Source organism: Nyctereutes procyonoides, unplaced genomic scaffold, assembly GCF_905146905.1.
Source record: "Nyctereutes procyonoides isolate TBG_1078 unplaced genomic scaffold, NYPRO_anot_genome, whole genome shotgun sequence".
NCBI classification, from domain to species: domain Eukaryota; kingdom Metazoa; phylum Chordata; class Mammalia; order Carnivora; family Canidae; genus Nyctereutes; species Nyctereutes procyonoides.
The window spans coordinates 50,665,551-50,683,401 of record NW_026575042.1 but is presented as its reverse complement, the minus strand read 5'-3'; the positions used below and the strand labels follow the sequence as shown (position 1 = coordinate 50,683,401).

The following is a 17,851-nucleotide window of genomic DNA, read 5'->3' as shown; positions in this document are numbered from 1 at the left end:
ATCTAACCTCGCTCGAGTGGAGCTCCCTGCTCAAGTGAAGAGTCTGCTTCTCCCTCTCCCTCCCCTCCCATCCTGCCGGCATGTGTTCTCCCTCAAATAAAATCTTAGAAAAGAAAAAACATCTGGCTTTTTATTTTTTTTAAGATTTTTATTTATTGAGAGAGAGAGAGAGAAAGAGAGAGAGAATGAGTTAGGAGGAAAGCAGAGGCAGAGGAAGATGCAGACTACCCACTGGGCAGGGAACTTGAGGAGGGGCTCAATCCCAGGACCCCGGGATCATGACCTGAGCCAAAGGCAGACATTTAACCGACTGGGCCTCCCAGGGGCCCCTGTATCTGGCTTTTAATTTGTAAATAAACACTATTGGTCTGTACAGAACTTTACATTTTCATATTATAGGATCTCAAAGTTGGATCATTCTTATTTGTAGTCTCTCAAAAAAAAAAAAATCCACAAAACAAAAAACCCAAACTTCTATTTCAAATATGAGAAAAGTAACCATATGAAAGGTTAAGTGATTTTTCCAAGATTATAGTATAATGGAAGATCTTAAGTTATTTTAAAAACATACACACTCAATAGCAATAAGTAATATGGATTAGATTTTGGAAGTGTCATACAGAATTTTCTAAACACATTTTGATTATTTGATCCCAATTAAGGAAAACTAGGAATATTTTGTTGTCATCTTACCTTCCTTAAATGAAGGAGGAAAAACCCCTCTGATTTAAACTGACTGTATAGCACTGTTTGGGTGAATACGTTGTTTTTCAGTCATTTTCAGACCTAGTATAATAAAAATTCCTCTTTAAAGATCAGTATATTTCAGGCCCTCATGATTCTCTTTAGTATCTAAATAATCATTTACTAAAATAAACAGGTTTGTAACAAAAGGCACAGAGTTGGATTTTAGAATTTATAATTACAAAGGACCCAATATTTATAAACTTTGCACATCTAAAAAAAGCTCTCCTATCTATAGAACTGTACGACACTGGAATGTCTCAAGGAGTCTGCAGCCTCTCCCTGGCAATCTTAACCACAGTTTAAATTAAAAGTAAGTTCCAGCTTTCTGAAATGGTGTAAATTACAGTTGTGTCAGTAGGGAGAAAGATTTACTGAATGCTTTTCAGTTTGTTTTAAAGCCATGGAACCATTAAAAGATTCAGACCAACTCCACAGCTCTTGCTTAGTTAAAACAACATACAGTACAATACAGACAGGAATTTAACAATTATTACACCAGGAGGGAAAAGCACTCAGATCAGATCACTTTAAGTTGGCTGAAAGCGAAGGTGCTTGACAGCCAACAAGATTTCTAGAATTCTTTTTCATATTTACTTCAGCACCTGTTGATGGGGACAACCTGCTCGTATTTTTCACTATAGCTGTTTGCTGATACACAGCTTGCCCCTTTTCCTCAAATATTTACCTGCAAAATAAAACATTCACTCTTCTCTTGTGACTTACAGTTGACTGCTACCTAATAGTTTCTGCTGATTCCTAGAGCACAAAAGCTCAAGCAGCAGGTTCTGATTGGGTCTGTTCACTCAATCGCACATTCATTCAACCAATCAACCAGCATTTACAGACAGATTATCCACTATGTGCTGAATTCAGTTATCTTCAATGGAACCAAAACAGCAGAAGTTTTAAAGAATTACCAGAACTTTTATTTTTGCTTAGTTTTATTAAAAAAATAAATATGTCATAAAGCTTTTATTTTCCTTAAAGGAGAAAAAAAGGAACAAGTTTCATAAAATCAAATAAGCAATGGTAAGGTGTCTTAACTTGAAAAAGATTGGGAATCACTGGTTTACAAGTTATAATTGAATGAAAGAACAACTGTTAACAGCCACAGCTGGCTGTTTCATGCCAATGGCAGCAAACAACGAGATCAACTAGGGCAAAATAAATAATTGTGTGGAAGCCCTGATAAGTGCTTAAACAGACTGATTCACTGAGACATCAGTATAGATATATCTTGCTTTAAACAACACAGGAGTTCCTGAAAAGTTCTGTGTAAATGAAATAACCACAAACATACTAGGAGAGCTTGGTATCTGAAAGAATTCCATGGGGAATTCTTTTGTGAACAACCACTTCCACTTCTGTAAATCCAGGTATTTGCTTTGCTTACGGCAAAGTACACCTAGCTGCTTCCTCTCTGACCTGAGGCATTAGCATATACACTTAACATTGCTCCAGCTGGGCCAGTGGCACAATTTCCAAGTTTGTGTTTCTATTAAGTAGTGTAAAATACAGTCGGCCAGGGAATCGAGCTGCAGCTGGCAAAGCAGGCACAGGGGTGGGATAACCACCTTAACAGGATTTCCAAGCCAACAAATACTTTTGAGAGTCTACTTTGTGCAAAGCACAGTAATAAACCTTTTCGACTCAGTTATACATGTACTTCCTTCCTCTAAAACCTTGTCAGGGCCTAGGTCTGGAACTCTAAAAGTAATACTACTAATCCTCAAGACTGGCTTTAACCAAATTAGCTGCCCAACTCCTTCAGATTGGGGTAGATGATAATGGAAGAGACTGGGTTTTCTAAGGCCTAACTTTAACAACACAAGAATCATGTTTCATATAACCGGTTAGTGAAAAATTTTGCTGGTGACAAAAATTTTTCAAATGGTTCTTCTTCTTCTTCTTCTTTTTAAAAGTGTCCTCTGAGTTCTCAAACTCTGAAGAACAATTAAAGTCACTGATGTTCTCTGGTTGGGTGATACGTTTCAGTTCTGCTGATAGAAATAAAAATTGCTTTCCACCCACCAGAATTTCATGAACTTATCTTACACCATAAATGATGCTTTGGACAGGGAATGAGTATGGTAGTACTAGCTCCAGTCAGTTTTTATCATTATAAATACACAGAATCCTCACTTTGCTCACAGCCTCCCATTTCATTTGGCCAAACTTCTACCAGGCTTAAGCCACATTTAATTAGTTAGGCTGTTCAGTTTCTTTTAAAAAATGCTTCTAATACCATTGCTGCCGATATGTACAAGTGTGAATAAAAAGAGTATGCAATCTGTAGTCTTTTCCACACTGAGTACACTAACAACAATTAGTAAATAATTAAAGAATAAGTGGTCATTTTAAAACTTGTTTTTCTTTAAAAAAATTTCACTTTCTAGCACTTAAAAAATGGGTCTTAAAAGTGCCCTATTAATGTCCAATGCTGTTCCCATTCTGTCCCACCCATCCAAAACCTGCTACAAATGCTGGATCAAGTTCATATCAAATAATTTAGCAGTACCAAGATTTTTCAAATGGAAACAGTGTTACTGACTTCTTCATACTGGATAACAAAATAAGGGTAACTCTGATCATCATTAAAAATGACAAAAATCTGAGGCTCAAAGAAATTATCCACACAAGAGTCATACAGGTCGCTGGTGACACTGCCAGGGTTGACCGGAGGGGGCCTTCTCATGCCATGACTGCCCATCGTGTATCTGCCAGTTAGTACTTTGGCCAGAAACATGAAATGGACTCCTTTGGAGGACTTCTTAGAAAAGTTATGAGAGTAGCTTGCCTTCTTTGCAAAATAACTGCCTTGTCCAAACATGGTAGCATGCTTTCCACAGACTCGAGGGTCAAAGTTGTGCTTGCAGATTCCATCTACCACATCCTGTGATGTTCCATGAAATAAATGTCTCTCATTTATTATTCTGTCACGGCCAAACATTTTCCTGTTCATATATTCCTTTTTCCTAATGCAAAGAGTGGAGAGGGAATTCAGAAGAAGGTAGATATAGATCAATTTAATAGGCAAGATGTAGTCATAAACTTCTCTTTACCTTTTCCATGGGGAGGAAATGTTAAAGTAGCTTCCAAGGGCAAAATGCCATCAAAGAGCATATTAAAGGTTTAAACTTATCTTTTCCACTACAGACAAGAAAAGCTCTTTTCTCCCCCCACCCCCTACACCTGGTTCACTTGCTCTCTCTTCCATTTCAAATCTAGTTCACAAACTTACCTTCTCAGGATAGCTTTGTCTTAATTCCACCAACCTGGAGTGTCTTAATTCTGAGATTTCTCAAACCTGCATGTATTCTTTTTGTATTACATTTATTTATTTGTTGACTCGAAATGCAGCATAGTAAAGTGATTAAGAGCAAAAGCTCTGGTGCTAGACTGCCAAGGTTCAAACTCTAGACATATCTTATTAGCTGTATGATGTGTGGCAAGTTACTGAACTTACGGAGTGTTGTGAAGAGTGTATGTGAGTTAACGTATGAAAAAATACAAATATATTAGTTTTTTGAAAGTCTTTACTATTATGTTCTACTCGGTCATTAACTACATTAAGAACTCTTTAACTTTTCATATTGTGGACTCACCTTTTATATTTCTCCCAAAGAAACTGGTTTTGGACTCTCAATATTTGCAAAATTCTATATTTAAACTCAGGCACAGTCTTATGAAAAAGATTATAAATGATTCGATAGCTTTTGTCCTCCACAGAAACAGGCACTTGGATGAAGTCCTGAGATGGATGCATATAAACCCAGGTTTCAGGGTAAAAGTTTGCTGAGGTGACCCCATCGGGGCAGATGATTTGTGATGATGAGGTTGCTTCAAGAGGTGGAGGAGCCTGTGTGGGAACACCACCAAGTGTTCTACAAGGGAGAGGAAGGAATGTCAATGTAAAACATAAGTACATCTCACATTATAGTGCTCTATAGCAGTATTTAATATCATCACTTGTAAAGCTTTAAGTGCTTATTTAGAAAACAATACAGAAAATGCTGTGTATTAAAAAACATCTTAAAGTAACACTGCCTGTACACAGATAACCTATTATTAGCTTCTTCCGGACTTCCTCCATGTGGAGAAAACTCTGGAATATACTGCTACAAGGCAAGCAAGCAAGCAAGCAAGCAAGCAAGCGCCAATTTATGTTTACTTTCTGAATTCTAGACTCCTCTTTTGCCTATACGGTTAAACTTTTTTCAAGAGTACAATGATAATTTCTATGTACTCTTCAAACTTTGCTGTACTAAGCAGAAAATGTACCATTACTAAAGACTATGTATGTGTGGGAGGAGCAGACTGAGGGGAGACAAAGTAAGGCAGGCAAGAAAGAGGAAGCTTAATAGGAAGAAGACATAAAATATTAAAAATAAAAAAGCTGGGATCCCTGGGTGGCTCTGCGGTTTAGCGCCGCCTTCAGCCCAGGGTGTGATCCTGGAGACCCGGGATTGAGTCCCACGTCGGGCTCCCTGCGTGGAGCCTGCTTCTCCCTCTGCCTGTGTCTTTGCCTCTCTCTCTCCCTCGGTGTCTCTCATGAATAAATAAATAAAATCTTAAAAAAAAATAAATAAAGAAGCTTAAGGGTTCCTGGGTGGCGCATTTGGTTAAGTGTCCAACTCCTGGTTTCAGCTCAGGTTGTGATCTCACAGGTTGTGAGATTGAGCCCTGCACCAGGCTCCATGCTCAGGGGGGATCTGCTTGAAGATTCTCTCCCTCTGCCCCCACCCCTCATCACATGCACAGTGTTCTCTAAAATAGATAAATCTTTTTAAAAAATTAAAAAGCTTACACTTTTTGTATAAAAAACAAAAATCATTGGAGTAGGCATTAAAAGCCGACATTTGCTTCATTTTTACTATCACATAACAACAAAGTCATCAGTTTTATTCAAATTTTACAGCTTTAGGTGTGCTGAAGATGGAGCTAATTACTTTAAGCTCTAGACACCAGTATGTATAACCTTGAACCTTTAAATTCAGGTCTGTTACATCTTAATGGATGAGTTTAGATAAGCAGCAGCTGAATAGTTATTTATTCCTGCCCAATTAAATGCTTACATTTAAATTATATTTCTTGGCCTTTTTCAAAACAGAACAAAAGGGAAGCATCAGAGAGATAGGAAATCTTGGCCCTGAGTCGCAGATTCAGGGCCAGGGTACTGTAACACTCCTCAGCACAGAGCGGTCACAAGGAAGCAGTAAGTCTGCCAAATGGATTAGGAAACTAACATTTTCAGAAGACCTTAGTGACACAGAGGTTACAACTGTGAGTGAACGTGCATCTAATCTCCAAGAGCATATCTTACCAGCCTCCCCCTCGTAATCATAGCCACCTTATGTAAGCATAAGTAAGCACATACTATGGACAGGCATTTTACACACAGTACTGCTAACTGTCATAACCCTCCAAGACGGCTTGGTTATCTGTACTTTTTGAATAAAGAAACTGCTAATATAGTAGCAAAGAACAGACATAGGATTTGAATCTAGGCTTATCTACAGTTTCTAGACAGTATACCCTTTCCACTGCTGTATACTATGTAACTCATATCACACACACACACACACACACACACTCCTCTAGGCTCCCATGGTTTGAAAGTAATGGATATATATCATTGTTACAACTCAGGTTTGCCGGATACCCACTACCACCACCACCATCTCACACAGTCTTTTAAGAGATGGTTTGATAAGAAGCTAAAAAGCTATAGAAGCACAACTGCCTTCTCTAACACCTGCCCCCTTCAAGTGGCTGTGCCTACAATTTAGCAAGCCTCAAAGGTCCCTTAGGAGACACAGACATGAGTTAATGGGAGGAGCCAGGGCTTACAGGATCCCCCACATGCTTTTACATTCAAGGGCTAATTTAAAAGAGGCACTGGTTTCTACAACCTTCATGGCAGAGGCATAATAGTTCCTGTCCTCTGGAGCATTTTCATAAAGCCTTGACAAATTCCTCCAAAGCCTTCATTCACTAGCACATTTTTCTGAAGAGAGGCCCCACTGCTTTAATCAGATTCTGAAAGGTCTGTAACTTCTTAAAAAGACATCACTATTCTGGAGAAATGGCAGGAAACACAGAGTATAATCTCTTTATTTTTAGCCGTTCCCTTCTATTCCTGCTTTGCAAAGCGAGTAAGTTCCAGCCTACGAGGTTTTCCAGTATTATTAAGGATTGAAGTTTCTGAGTTGAGGGAAGAAGGTTAAGATTCTCCCAACCATTCTGCCCAAAATAGGTTTTAGGCTGCTGTCATAGCCATACTGAAATGCTGGCACTGACCAAAGAAGACTCACACTTGAAGATGAGCCTGTGTAAATAAATCCTATCAATCCTAAAACATTAGATTTCATAGATATAATTTTCATCCATTCCTATCTACAGATGCTTACTTTTAATGAACCAATGTCCTAATTGGGCTAAAACATAAAAATGCATACAGTCAGCTGTCTGATGGACTTCTACACTCCAGTTGCCATGGGTTAGAAATATATCTTCCAAGCACAGTTACAAATATGGCTTTCTTTTCGGAGGATAGTTTGTATTCAGCTCATGGGTATTCCAACGACATATCATGTGCTTCACAGTGCTGTACCAGCCTTCTTTACAGAGGCAAAGTTGAAGGGTAGGGAACTTGTACTCAAGGACTTCTGAAGAATGGATTTTCAGAATTCAAGGTCATCTTTTACAATCTCCTTCCCTCCTCTTGCCATTTCAAAGGATGTTTCCTAACCCACTTTCAGTGATGAAGTTAAAAAATCATTTTATCCTTTTTGGGGAGAAGTCAAACTGATTCAGGCTTTCCTATGACCATGGGGTGACTGCACAGGATATGCCCTTTCAGCTGAAATGAACTCTTAAATCTCTAAATCTGAAATTTGTTTGCGTATGCAGCCTCAGCTCAAGTATTCCAAGAATATTAAAGAATAAGCTCCTTTTTATCAGCCTCATTAAAAAGCAGCAAGCAAAAGGAAAAAAATATTTTCTTTGTAACTATGAGTGATGGTTAACTAAACTCGATTGTGGCAATCATTTTGCAATATACAAGTCATTATGCTGTACACCTTAAATTTAAGTGGACAGAGTTGTATATAGTTAGAGCTCAATGAAACTGGAGGGAATTAAAATCACTAGGGAAACTTATTTATGAGAAGTCAAATTTGCAGGAAATTCAGAGATTAAGTCAGCCAGCCCCCTCATCCCACCTCTCTTATTCTGGCATTCCCAATTCTTAGGCATCTGGTTCCCTGATAACTGTGGCCTTTTTGACATTTATGTTTTAATCTGATGCTCTGTAACACTAACACTTAAAACACTTAACACTTAAAAACAAAACTAACACTTAAAACAAACACTTAAAAACAAAACTTTCTTCCTGGCTAATATTAAAATCATGGTCTATTTTTGCAGTTGGCTTTTTGAAACTAATCCCTCTCTACTTTCTTCCCACTAGGCCAGTCTGAGTGCCCCACAGCCCCAGACTCCAGGGCAGATAGGAACTGAAGGGCTGCATTTACCCATTCTACCCTGGTGAACTTGCTGCTTCTTTGCTCTTTTCTCATTTAAGTGTCTGCATAATCTCTTTGATTTGCTAAACTCTTACTTTATACCTGATTATCACTATTTCAGACAAGAAGACTAAAATAGGAAATTTTAAGAAGAAAAAGGAAGGGAGACTAGAGTGACTTTGTTCTCTTGTAAGCCTATGTTATAAATAGTAAAGTGCCAAATTTGCGACATTGATTCTACTACTGCTTATATTATTTTCATAGTTCATACTTTTACAAAATAAGCCTAAGTGTAAAAAGAGGAGGGAGGTGTTATTCCATAATTACTTGTCTTAGGATTGAAATAAATCAATGTTCACCATTCTGTAAAACTTCTCCAACAATGCAGCACTCGAATGAGCATTCTTACTCTCACTCAGAAGCTACATCCCGCTTGATTGGCTCAGCATGCCAAGCTGCTGGTCTCACTAATGAGTTCCACCATCTCACTAGGAGGACAATATGTTCCTAGCTACTGGACGCTGACACTATCTCCAGCTGTGCTAGTGAAATCACAGAAATGGCATTTTTATTAGTTTCTAATAAAAAAAATAAAAAGAAACCTACAGGTAAAAATTTTCACACTTGGATTAGAAAGAAAGCACACATTTACCCCAAGCCAACATATATTTCTAAAATCAGCCTTACTAAAAATTGCTTTTGGATACTAAGCATTTCAGGGATTTTTATTCATTTGTATTTTGTTTTTAATGTTCCCTTTGCAATCTCAATTAGAAATCATTAAAATTCTGTCATAATGATCCAGGGAAAACAGTTTGAGACTGAAATTAAAAAAAAAAAAAAAACACCAAAAACACAGATTATAAAAACAGCATCTCTACGATTAGGAGAAGAGAAAAACCAGTAACTCTAGACCTCCCCGAGTCATAAAACCAAGTAAACTTAGCATCATTATAAAGATCAGGCTCTAAATATGGTATATCTGATGAGTACATTAACAATTTTCCTAGGGTTACTAATGGCCATGCTATTGGTAACACACTCCATTTTTCTAGCATCTATGGAGATGTACCCATGGGCATGGGCATCTAGGGGTGGGGAAGAAGAAATAGCACTTGGGAAAAATGGAAGAAGAGCTCACCAACAATTCAGAAGAATGAGTTCAGTCTCAACCTAGAAATATGACAGGTGATTTTAGTGAGTTTTATAGGAAGGTAGGCCTTACTTAGCAAATGAGAATGCAAATTATTTGAAAAGAATTTTTTCCCATGAAAATTCACTCAAGAAAGGAGAATTAGAGAATGTCACCTTGAAGGACTCTCCCTACTTGCCCTAGCAGTTTACCTGTACTGGGAAGTAGTCCCATTACATGGATGGTTATCATTAGGAAACTCTGTATCTTCCACAAAAGAAGCAAATGCAAACTACCTCATTCTAGATATAATTAGTTTTTGTTGTGCAAAAATGTTATTTCTGTTTGCTTCTCATTTCAAAAAAAAAAAAAAAATCAACTGGATAATCAGTTGTTTTTTTTTTAAATATTTTATTTATTTATTTATTCATGGGGGGGGGGGCAGAGACACAGGAAGAGGGAGAATCAGGGTCCACGCAGGGAGCCCGACCTGGGACTTGATCCTGGGCCTCCAGGATCATGCCCTGAGCCAAAGGCAGATGCTCAACCACTGAGCCACCCAGGCATCCCAGATAATCACTTTTATGTTAGGTTAACTGTAGCTTATCTGAACTCTATCATTTAAAACCTTTTACTCTTTGGCATTCAGTTGTACATTTATAGAAAATGAGAGTAAGGGATCCCTGGGTAGCGCAGCGGTTTGGCGCCTGCCTTTGGCCCAGGGCGCGATCCTGGAGACCCCGGATCGAATCCCACGTCGGGCTCCCGGTGCATGGAGCCTGCTTCTCCCTCTGCCTGTGTCTCTGCCTCTCTCTCTCTGTGTGTGACTATCATAAATAAATAAAAATTAAAAAAAAAAAAAAAGAAAGAAAAAAAAGAAAATGAGAGTAAAAATAGGCTTTCCACTGACACTTACTGTAAATATGGAAGCAGTGTAAAACAAGAGCGGAAGAGGGGTCTCCTTTTTATTTCTCTCCTGAAGAATGAATTGTGGAGGATGTAGTGGTTGTTCCACATCATAAATCGGACCTCTTTCAGACCTCGAGAGTTGGCTTCTTCAATCAATCGAATTACAGACTGGAGTAGGAAAAAGAAGTTAGAAAAAAGCAATCACTATGAAATATGAAAAATGTTACTGTAACTAAAGTCAAAAATAGTTAACCTTCCTGTTAACATCAGAAAAGTATCAACGAAGTGCAGAGTGTCAAATTAATTCCCTTTACACAAAGGATTTGGGGGTGGGGGGGAGACGGTGAGGGGACAAACAGAATAGAAAGATGTTCCCTCTTCAGAAGAGCATGGATTTCCACCTTATAAAACACATGAAGCCCAGGGAACTATTCTGTTCCATCTGGAGGCCTTAACAATGTCCTAGAAATTTTTTTGTTTTATTGCTTAAGGAAATTTTCAGAAGAGGATTAAAGATGGTAGTATATACAGTTCAAATAAACTAGTTAAGTTCCAAACCCAAGAAATCTTTCAGAGGTAAAACATAGGGACAGCCCAAGTATTCTGAGAATGCATTTTAAACAGCCTCTTATTCTCCTTGGAAGGTATTAGATACTAGTGATTACTTAAAAGAGTCTCAGAAATCTTAATTCCATTGTGTATTATTAAGCAATTAACATACAAGTAGTTTTCTTTAGCTATTGCCTTAAAAGAAAACCTAAGGGTAAATAAGTCAGTTCTCCCTTTCTGTAATGCTAGAAATGAATTTAATCAAATTAAAGAAGTCAGATCTTTGGAATGTGAAATTAATCTCTAATGTCCATTTTATTGTTTTTAAACTTGACTCAGAATTCTCCTTCAGAGGCAAGTAAATCCATCGTTTTAAAACCTCGCTTTGTGATTGATGAGTTATTCTTACCATCTCAAACCAAAGATGCATGTATACATATGGCAGAATTTTAAATGACTGATTTGCCTGACCACAACTCAATAAACATTTTCAAGTATTTCTTCCAGGAGCTTAAGAGTGCTTGTTTCCCATTAGACTTCCGAAATGCTAAGTGTAACACATGATCCAATGAACATGAGCCCAGGAGCCAGAAATAGCCAGAATTACACCAGTGCTCATCTCATTAAAATTATCCCAAGGGGGCACTGAGTATTTACCACCGTAAATACTTGATCTCTACAGTATGAAGATACTGGGGAAAGCATTTTACCTCTCTGGTAATAGTGTATTTATGGATTCCAGATTAATTGAAAGAAATATATCCTCAGAAAAATTGAGAATAATGTTAATCAACAAGACTCAATTTTATATCAATAAGCTCTTTGATTTGTTGTTCTGTGCAATTACTGTTGTAAAGGAAGAAGGCAAGGACAGTAAAAGACAAAAAAAGCTTTAATGCACTTTTTGGAAAAATACCTCAGGATATTCTCTCCATCCAAAGTGGTCCCTACAGAAGAACTTCCAGACTGTGTGATAAATAGAGTTTACATTGCTAGAGGGTGGTGTGGACAGTCTTCGTAGTTGGTCAAATTCAGTTGTTTCATACACATTCATGGCATTCAAATCTGCCCAGAATTCTTGTCCTCTAAAGAGACCCCCCCCCCAAAAAAAAGAACGGTTAATACATTTGCAAAATAGGAATATCTAAACATTTCAACAGACATTAGAAATATATAGTATAACATGCTGTAGAATTTTCAAAACTTGTCTTATTTGGAGTAAAAGGACATGACTGCTTCTTTCCCCTTTTCCTACATGCCTTTTCTTAACAAGACCAAAAAGTTCCAGGCCACGGAGTTATGGTAGGACAGAGGCTATCCCACAGTATCACAGACCTAAATCAATCCATGTAATTTCATCCTCCACCCTGGTCTCAGCCAATCAGGGAGTCAGTTTTGAGATGAAGTTGACATAGAAAGCAAGCAGAGAAACAAAAGAAACTTCTCTTGAACCCTGTCTTTTTTTCAGAGGCATCAGTTTACCTAAGCCAAAACAGAATACACAACATTGCCTGATGAAAGGGGAAAAAAGGAAACAATTTTAAAAAGCCCAGACGAGACCAATATTACTATTCTACCCAATATCAACACTATCTTTTATCCCAGGGATGGAGGGGGAGAAATTTACAAAACATTAAGAGAAAAATATTTTGGATTATTATGAAGTTTAGCTATGCGAATATTTTTGTCATTTTGTTACTTGGTCTGCTGCTGCTGAATCAGTACTTCATAAATATCTCAATGTTGTTGGGGGGAAAATTCCACTATATGAGTCAAAATCATTTAAGAAATTATAATGGGTGGTTCAATTAAAACATCTGCCTTTCTTTTTTTAATGGAATTTCATCTAGTGTTTGAAACATCTGAACCATTATTTTACATAACTGGAAAATGTTCATTGTACTGTTCTCTTTTTGTGTTATGTTTCAAAAGGTCCCTAAGAACACATGAAAAAGAAAATATATCATAAAGTAACATCATAGGTATTGGCAGAGTGACTAAGTTTCCAAATACATTCCTTCTTTCCACAACGGATTTCTAAATGGAGGTCTGTATCACACACAGATTTCAGATCTAGTGGCACTCACAATGACTGGGTCATATGAAACTCAGGTGTTTGAACAAATATCACCAATAATTAACTTATTTCCTTGCTGTAAATCAGGATTTTGAAAAGGGTATTTATTAATTTTGACCTATGGGTTTTGTTGGTTAGTACAAAACTTTCCAAATTCTGCTCTTGGAACACTTGTTTCAAGGACTGTTAATAGGTATTCTGTGTAAAAAGCATTCTGTGTTCAAATGTTTGAAAAAAAAAAAAACTTGGTTACACAAAGTTAAACAATTTACTTACTGCAGCCACTCCTCAGTCCCTTTAATATGCTAAGGTAAATATTGAAGTACCATGATGAGGGCTATAAAGTATCTTTCTAAAACTGTGACAGTGCTCTCTTCCCTTTTTTCCCCATGAATACTTATTAACATCTCTCAATAAACACCCCTGGCAAATGTCAGGGAAAGAAAATCTATTTCTTACCCTCTATCCTAATGTTTATAAGTTTTGAAACAGATTCTATTTGAAAAAAAACCCCTCAGGTCTATATATCCAACTAAAAGTGCTGTGAAGCACATAACTTATAAAAACCATTATGTACCTTTAAAAATTCCTAAAGAGCTTCCCAAACCCTAATTTCTTGCTTAGAAAGAGCACTGCCAAAAAAAAAAAAAAAAAAAAAAAGAGTACTCTGACTGGTAGGTTATAATCTTAAAAGGAACATATATACCTTTACATATACTTTTAACTAAGTGTGAAATGGAAATAAGATAATATAATGTAGTTCAAAATCACATTGACACTTGTTTCAAAGGATTTATGTTAAATAAGGATATTTAATTTAAAAGGAAAAAATTGTTCCTGGAAAATTCTTTAAGAAAGAAGAAGAAACACTGAAAACGAGAACTCTTATACCTAAATTAAGCTTCACATCAAGTTGCTTTAAGCAATTTTCACCTAATTTTAGGAGAATCTGATATTGAACAGAGAGATACCTGTTTCTCCCTCTTAATATAATTTCAGTTCTAAACAGATTTTCTTGCTTTAAATTTATTTCCCAGTAACTGTTCCCAATTATGAGCTAAATCCTCAGTATTTTCTTAAAGGAATTCTTAGAACAGCAGTTATTATGTTAATATGCATTATAAACAGCCAATGCTTTTTGCTGTTAAAGTACCAGATTTTATTCTGGACATCACTCTAGCAATTTCTGTTTAAGCCTGTATTATTAAGACTTCATAGATAATGATTTGCATGAGAAAGACATCTAAAACTGCAGCTTTTGCCACATCCTCTGTGCATTTCAGTCCATTGGGCATTATGAAATTTCTATGACAAATCCTAATTTACTACAATCAACTGTTCTTTGGATTGATGTATCAAAGTACTGTTTTAGCTCTATTTGATTTTCAATATGCTTTTCTAGACTTCACAGAGACAAAACAACAAATTTGAAAAACATTAAATTATCTTTTTATAAGATTAATTTTACCACCTGCTCTCCCTTAAACAGGGAATGCTTAAAAAATCCAAAGCCAAGAGTTTCTTTTCTCCTCCATCTGCACCAGTAAAAAATGCATGCAATACAGATGCCAAATGTTCAACACACACCACTCTTCTTTATCAAACCATTGTTTCTTATTATGAGAAAGCAGTTATGAGTCATGTATGTGTGGTAATGGTGATGGTGGGCTGTATTAGGCAATACACAAAGAATTAAACAGATGTAGTTCCTGGCTTCCAGGGGCTTCAAGAGAGAAATAACTAGCAAAACACAAAACCAGAATCCATACATCTGCCTATTTAGATAGGCAGTCATCATTGCCACTCATCATTGGCAAGTGCATCCTGGGAATGAGAAGACACAGAGCAGGCATGCAGCATTATGGGACAGGAGATGGTGACTGGTATGTAGTAACAGATAAAGGTTAGGAAAAGTTAAGAGGCTTTCTCTAAAATTTTAGGGACAGTTTAATAATAGGAAATAATACCAATAAAGAAAGGGTTGTATGGAAGAAAAAAAAAGGTGTTCTTCAAGTGCTTTGCTTCTTGGAAAAAGGGTAGGGACAGGGAGGCATAGGAGCAGTGCAAATAGCTGGAAAAGGAAATCTTTTAAACAGATAAAGGAATGTGAACCGGGGTAAAATAGGCAATGTGAGAAGAGTCAGGCCATGAATTGAGGAAGTAAGCCAAGGGTCTCAGAGCCTCAAATTTAAGAGTACAAATTTAGAGTACTGAGCAGATGGTGATAAAGGGTCAAAGCAATAAATACTGGATGTGTGAAGACTGAGCAAGAGACTGCTAGAGATTCAGAGGTAGAGAGAAACTGTAAAAGTAGGGTATAATAATCCTGGCAGATGAGAACCCTATTTGCCTAAGAACATCCCCACTGTGGGACTGCCAGAAAAGAGAGAGTAGGGGAGATAGCCACTGTGCAGGACTTAGATTTGACTAAATATATCATATGGCTAAATCAATCAGTACTGACTTAACCAAGATATAACCTTATCATGATGAATCAGGAAAAAAAACTCTTGTAAACAGATTGATGATTTTTGCTACAAAAGGAAGAATGAACTTAAATTTCTGAAATATTAACAATTCTGTTTCCACATGCTTCACCAAGAAACACACCACCACATATACCAATATAAGAATCCAGATCAAAACTAATCTAAAATTCTAAAAGGAACACCCATTCTCATAATTTAGATGCTTTATAACAATGATTCTCCTCCTACTCAACAAATATCTTGACATACCAAGACAACATTTTCCAATGCTTATTATCTATGCATAGAGGACCAACACCCACACTAAGTCAGAAAGAATGTCCCACAACCATCATTTCTTCTATGTAAATTTCAAATACAAAAGAAAGTAAACAGAGCCCATGATGTAAATGATAAAGAGCTATAATGAAAACCAAAACTATTAAAAAAAAAAGTTGCTAAATGAAACAGAAATTAAGAACCTAAATCTCTCTGTTAGATAAATAGTTCTTAGGATTATGCATTTGGGAGCTCAGAAAGGAATGTAACCATTTTAGATAATTTATCTGTATTTTTAAGTTGTCTGAAACCAACACAGAAATGTGAAAAACAAACAAAAAAAAATCTTAAGGAGACACACTGATTAAGCACTGGGCTATGTGCTGGGGATAAGATGAAAAAGGTCAGAGTAGGCAAGGAGAGAGAGATACAAGCAAACCCAGTGTGGTTATGGTGTGAAATGTGGCACAAAGGTGCTCCTGGAACAATTCAGAGGCAGAGGACCTACCTCTGCTGGAAAAAGGGGTCAGGAAAGGTGCTCATGGGACGCATCCTAGAGTAGATGAAAGCCAAGTCTGGCTGGACATCAAGCACACAATGGGAGGTAGGACATCACATGCAGAGTGACTGGCATGTGTAGAAGCCAACCAAACAAGGCACGAGAGACCTAAGAGCACGCAGCACATACAGTTCATGTGGGAGGTCAGGGTGTATGTGCGTGTGAGGGGGATGATAAGAGATAAGACTGGACTGGATAGGGTGGCTGGGGCCAGATAATGAAAAGCTTTGTATGCTGGGTTAAGAGGTCAGGACTTGACTCTGTGGGCAATAGGAATCACTGGTTTATTTTCAACAAAGTTCAGACGTGCCTTTTAAAAAGCTACTCCAACAACAGTGGTATAGAGGACTGATTTGTTTATCTTTGGTAGGAGAGGGTGGAGAATGGTGGGGGAAGGGTGGAGATAGGCACTTACTTGCTTAAATATTAGCATGTTTATTATTAATATTTATTACTCTACGCCTAGCCATCTGTAACTATTAGAACCACATGAGACAAATGATGACAGAGAGCTAAGGAGGCAACAGTAGCAGTGCTTTGAGAGGTATTTAAGAGTTAAAATCTAACTGCATAAAATAGGATTACATGTGAGGCTGAAGGGAATGAAGAGTCTAGGATGTATCCCAGGTTTCTGATCTGGATGACTGGGGTAAGGTGCCATTACATGAAACAGGGATTGCAGGGGGTGGAACACATTTAAACGGGAAGAAGATGCAACTAAAATACAGAAGTCAGACTTTAGCAAAGGTCAATTAAATATAAATTTTCTAGACCCTACTCTGTAGGGTTTTAACCAGATGGGCTAGATTTTGGAAATTTGGCTTCCATCCTCTAAGAGCTAACTGGTTTCTATAAGGATAAACCTGTGATCTCAAACTAATTATCACCCGCCCATATCAGCCAACTAACTAGACACAATTAATAGGTCCTCTTGTTTTATTACTATGATGTAGAGTAAAAACTTCTCCCAAAACGGAGGGTCACAAACAATAGAAGGATAAAGATCAAATGAAGTATAGAGAGTACTTAGGCTCTACTGCTATGCTTGAGACAGGCACGACAGATGGGACATGTTTGCTGCTGCTAAAGAAATTTCACAGGCACACAAAATATAGCTGGCTTTTGATACCTGGCTTTGATGTTTCCAGAACTCATTTAGCAATGCTGAAATATCTAGCAGCTTATATATTCCTTCAAGTATGTTACAAGGTAATGAGAGTCAAAGCCATGGCATATTCAACACAAACATATTTTGTGAGAGCAGTGTAGTTATTAAACTTCAGAGGACCACGTATTCATGGTCCTAACTTTATGCTTCAGAAGCGTAGTAAACGGTCATTTATTCTGGTACTGAGATTTTTGCTAATACTGACTCGTAAATAGCTCAGAGGCAATAAAAGTTGCCTATAAATGCTTACAAACAAGGCAACATCTTTCAATACTTATCAGAGGTTAAAATGTTTTTTAATGATTTTATTTATTTATTCATGAGAGAGACACAGAGGCAGAGACACAGGCAGAGGGAGAAACAGGCTCCTTGTGGGGAAGCCAAAGCAGGACTCCATCCCAGGACCCCAGGATCATGACCTGAGCCGAAGGCAGATG

General features: G+C 37.4%; 1 protein-coding gene across 3 annotated transcripts in view; it reads right to left on the bottom strand.

Moving 5' to 3' along the window:
* Positions 1 to 1,650: 1,650 nt before the first annotated feature.
* Positions 1,651 to 17,851, bottom strand: part of TIPARP (TCDD inducible poly(ADP-ribose) polymerase) — a 90,148-nt gene continuing 73,947 nt past the window's right edge. For all 3 annotated transcript variants that reach the window (XM_055321338.1, XM_055321339.1, XM_055321340.1), the window contains exons 3-6: positions 11,780 to 11,948; positions 10,322 to 10,482; positions 4,353 to 4,631; positions 1,651 to 3,722 (exon numbers count right to left, since the gene is read on the bottom strand). In XM_055321338.1, coding sequence (XP_055177313.1) covers positions 3,275 to 3,722; positions 4,353 to 4,631; positions 10,322 to 10,482; positions 11,780 to 11,948 — 1,057 coding nt within the window. In that variant the 3' untranslated portion in view covers positions 1,651 to 3,274. The remainder of the gene's footprint in view (positions 3,723 to 4,352; positions 4,632 to 10,321; positions 10,483 to 11,779; positions 11,949 to 17,851) is intronic.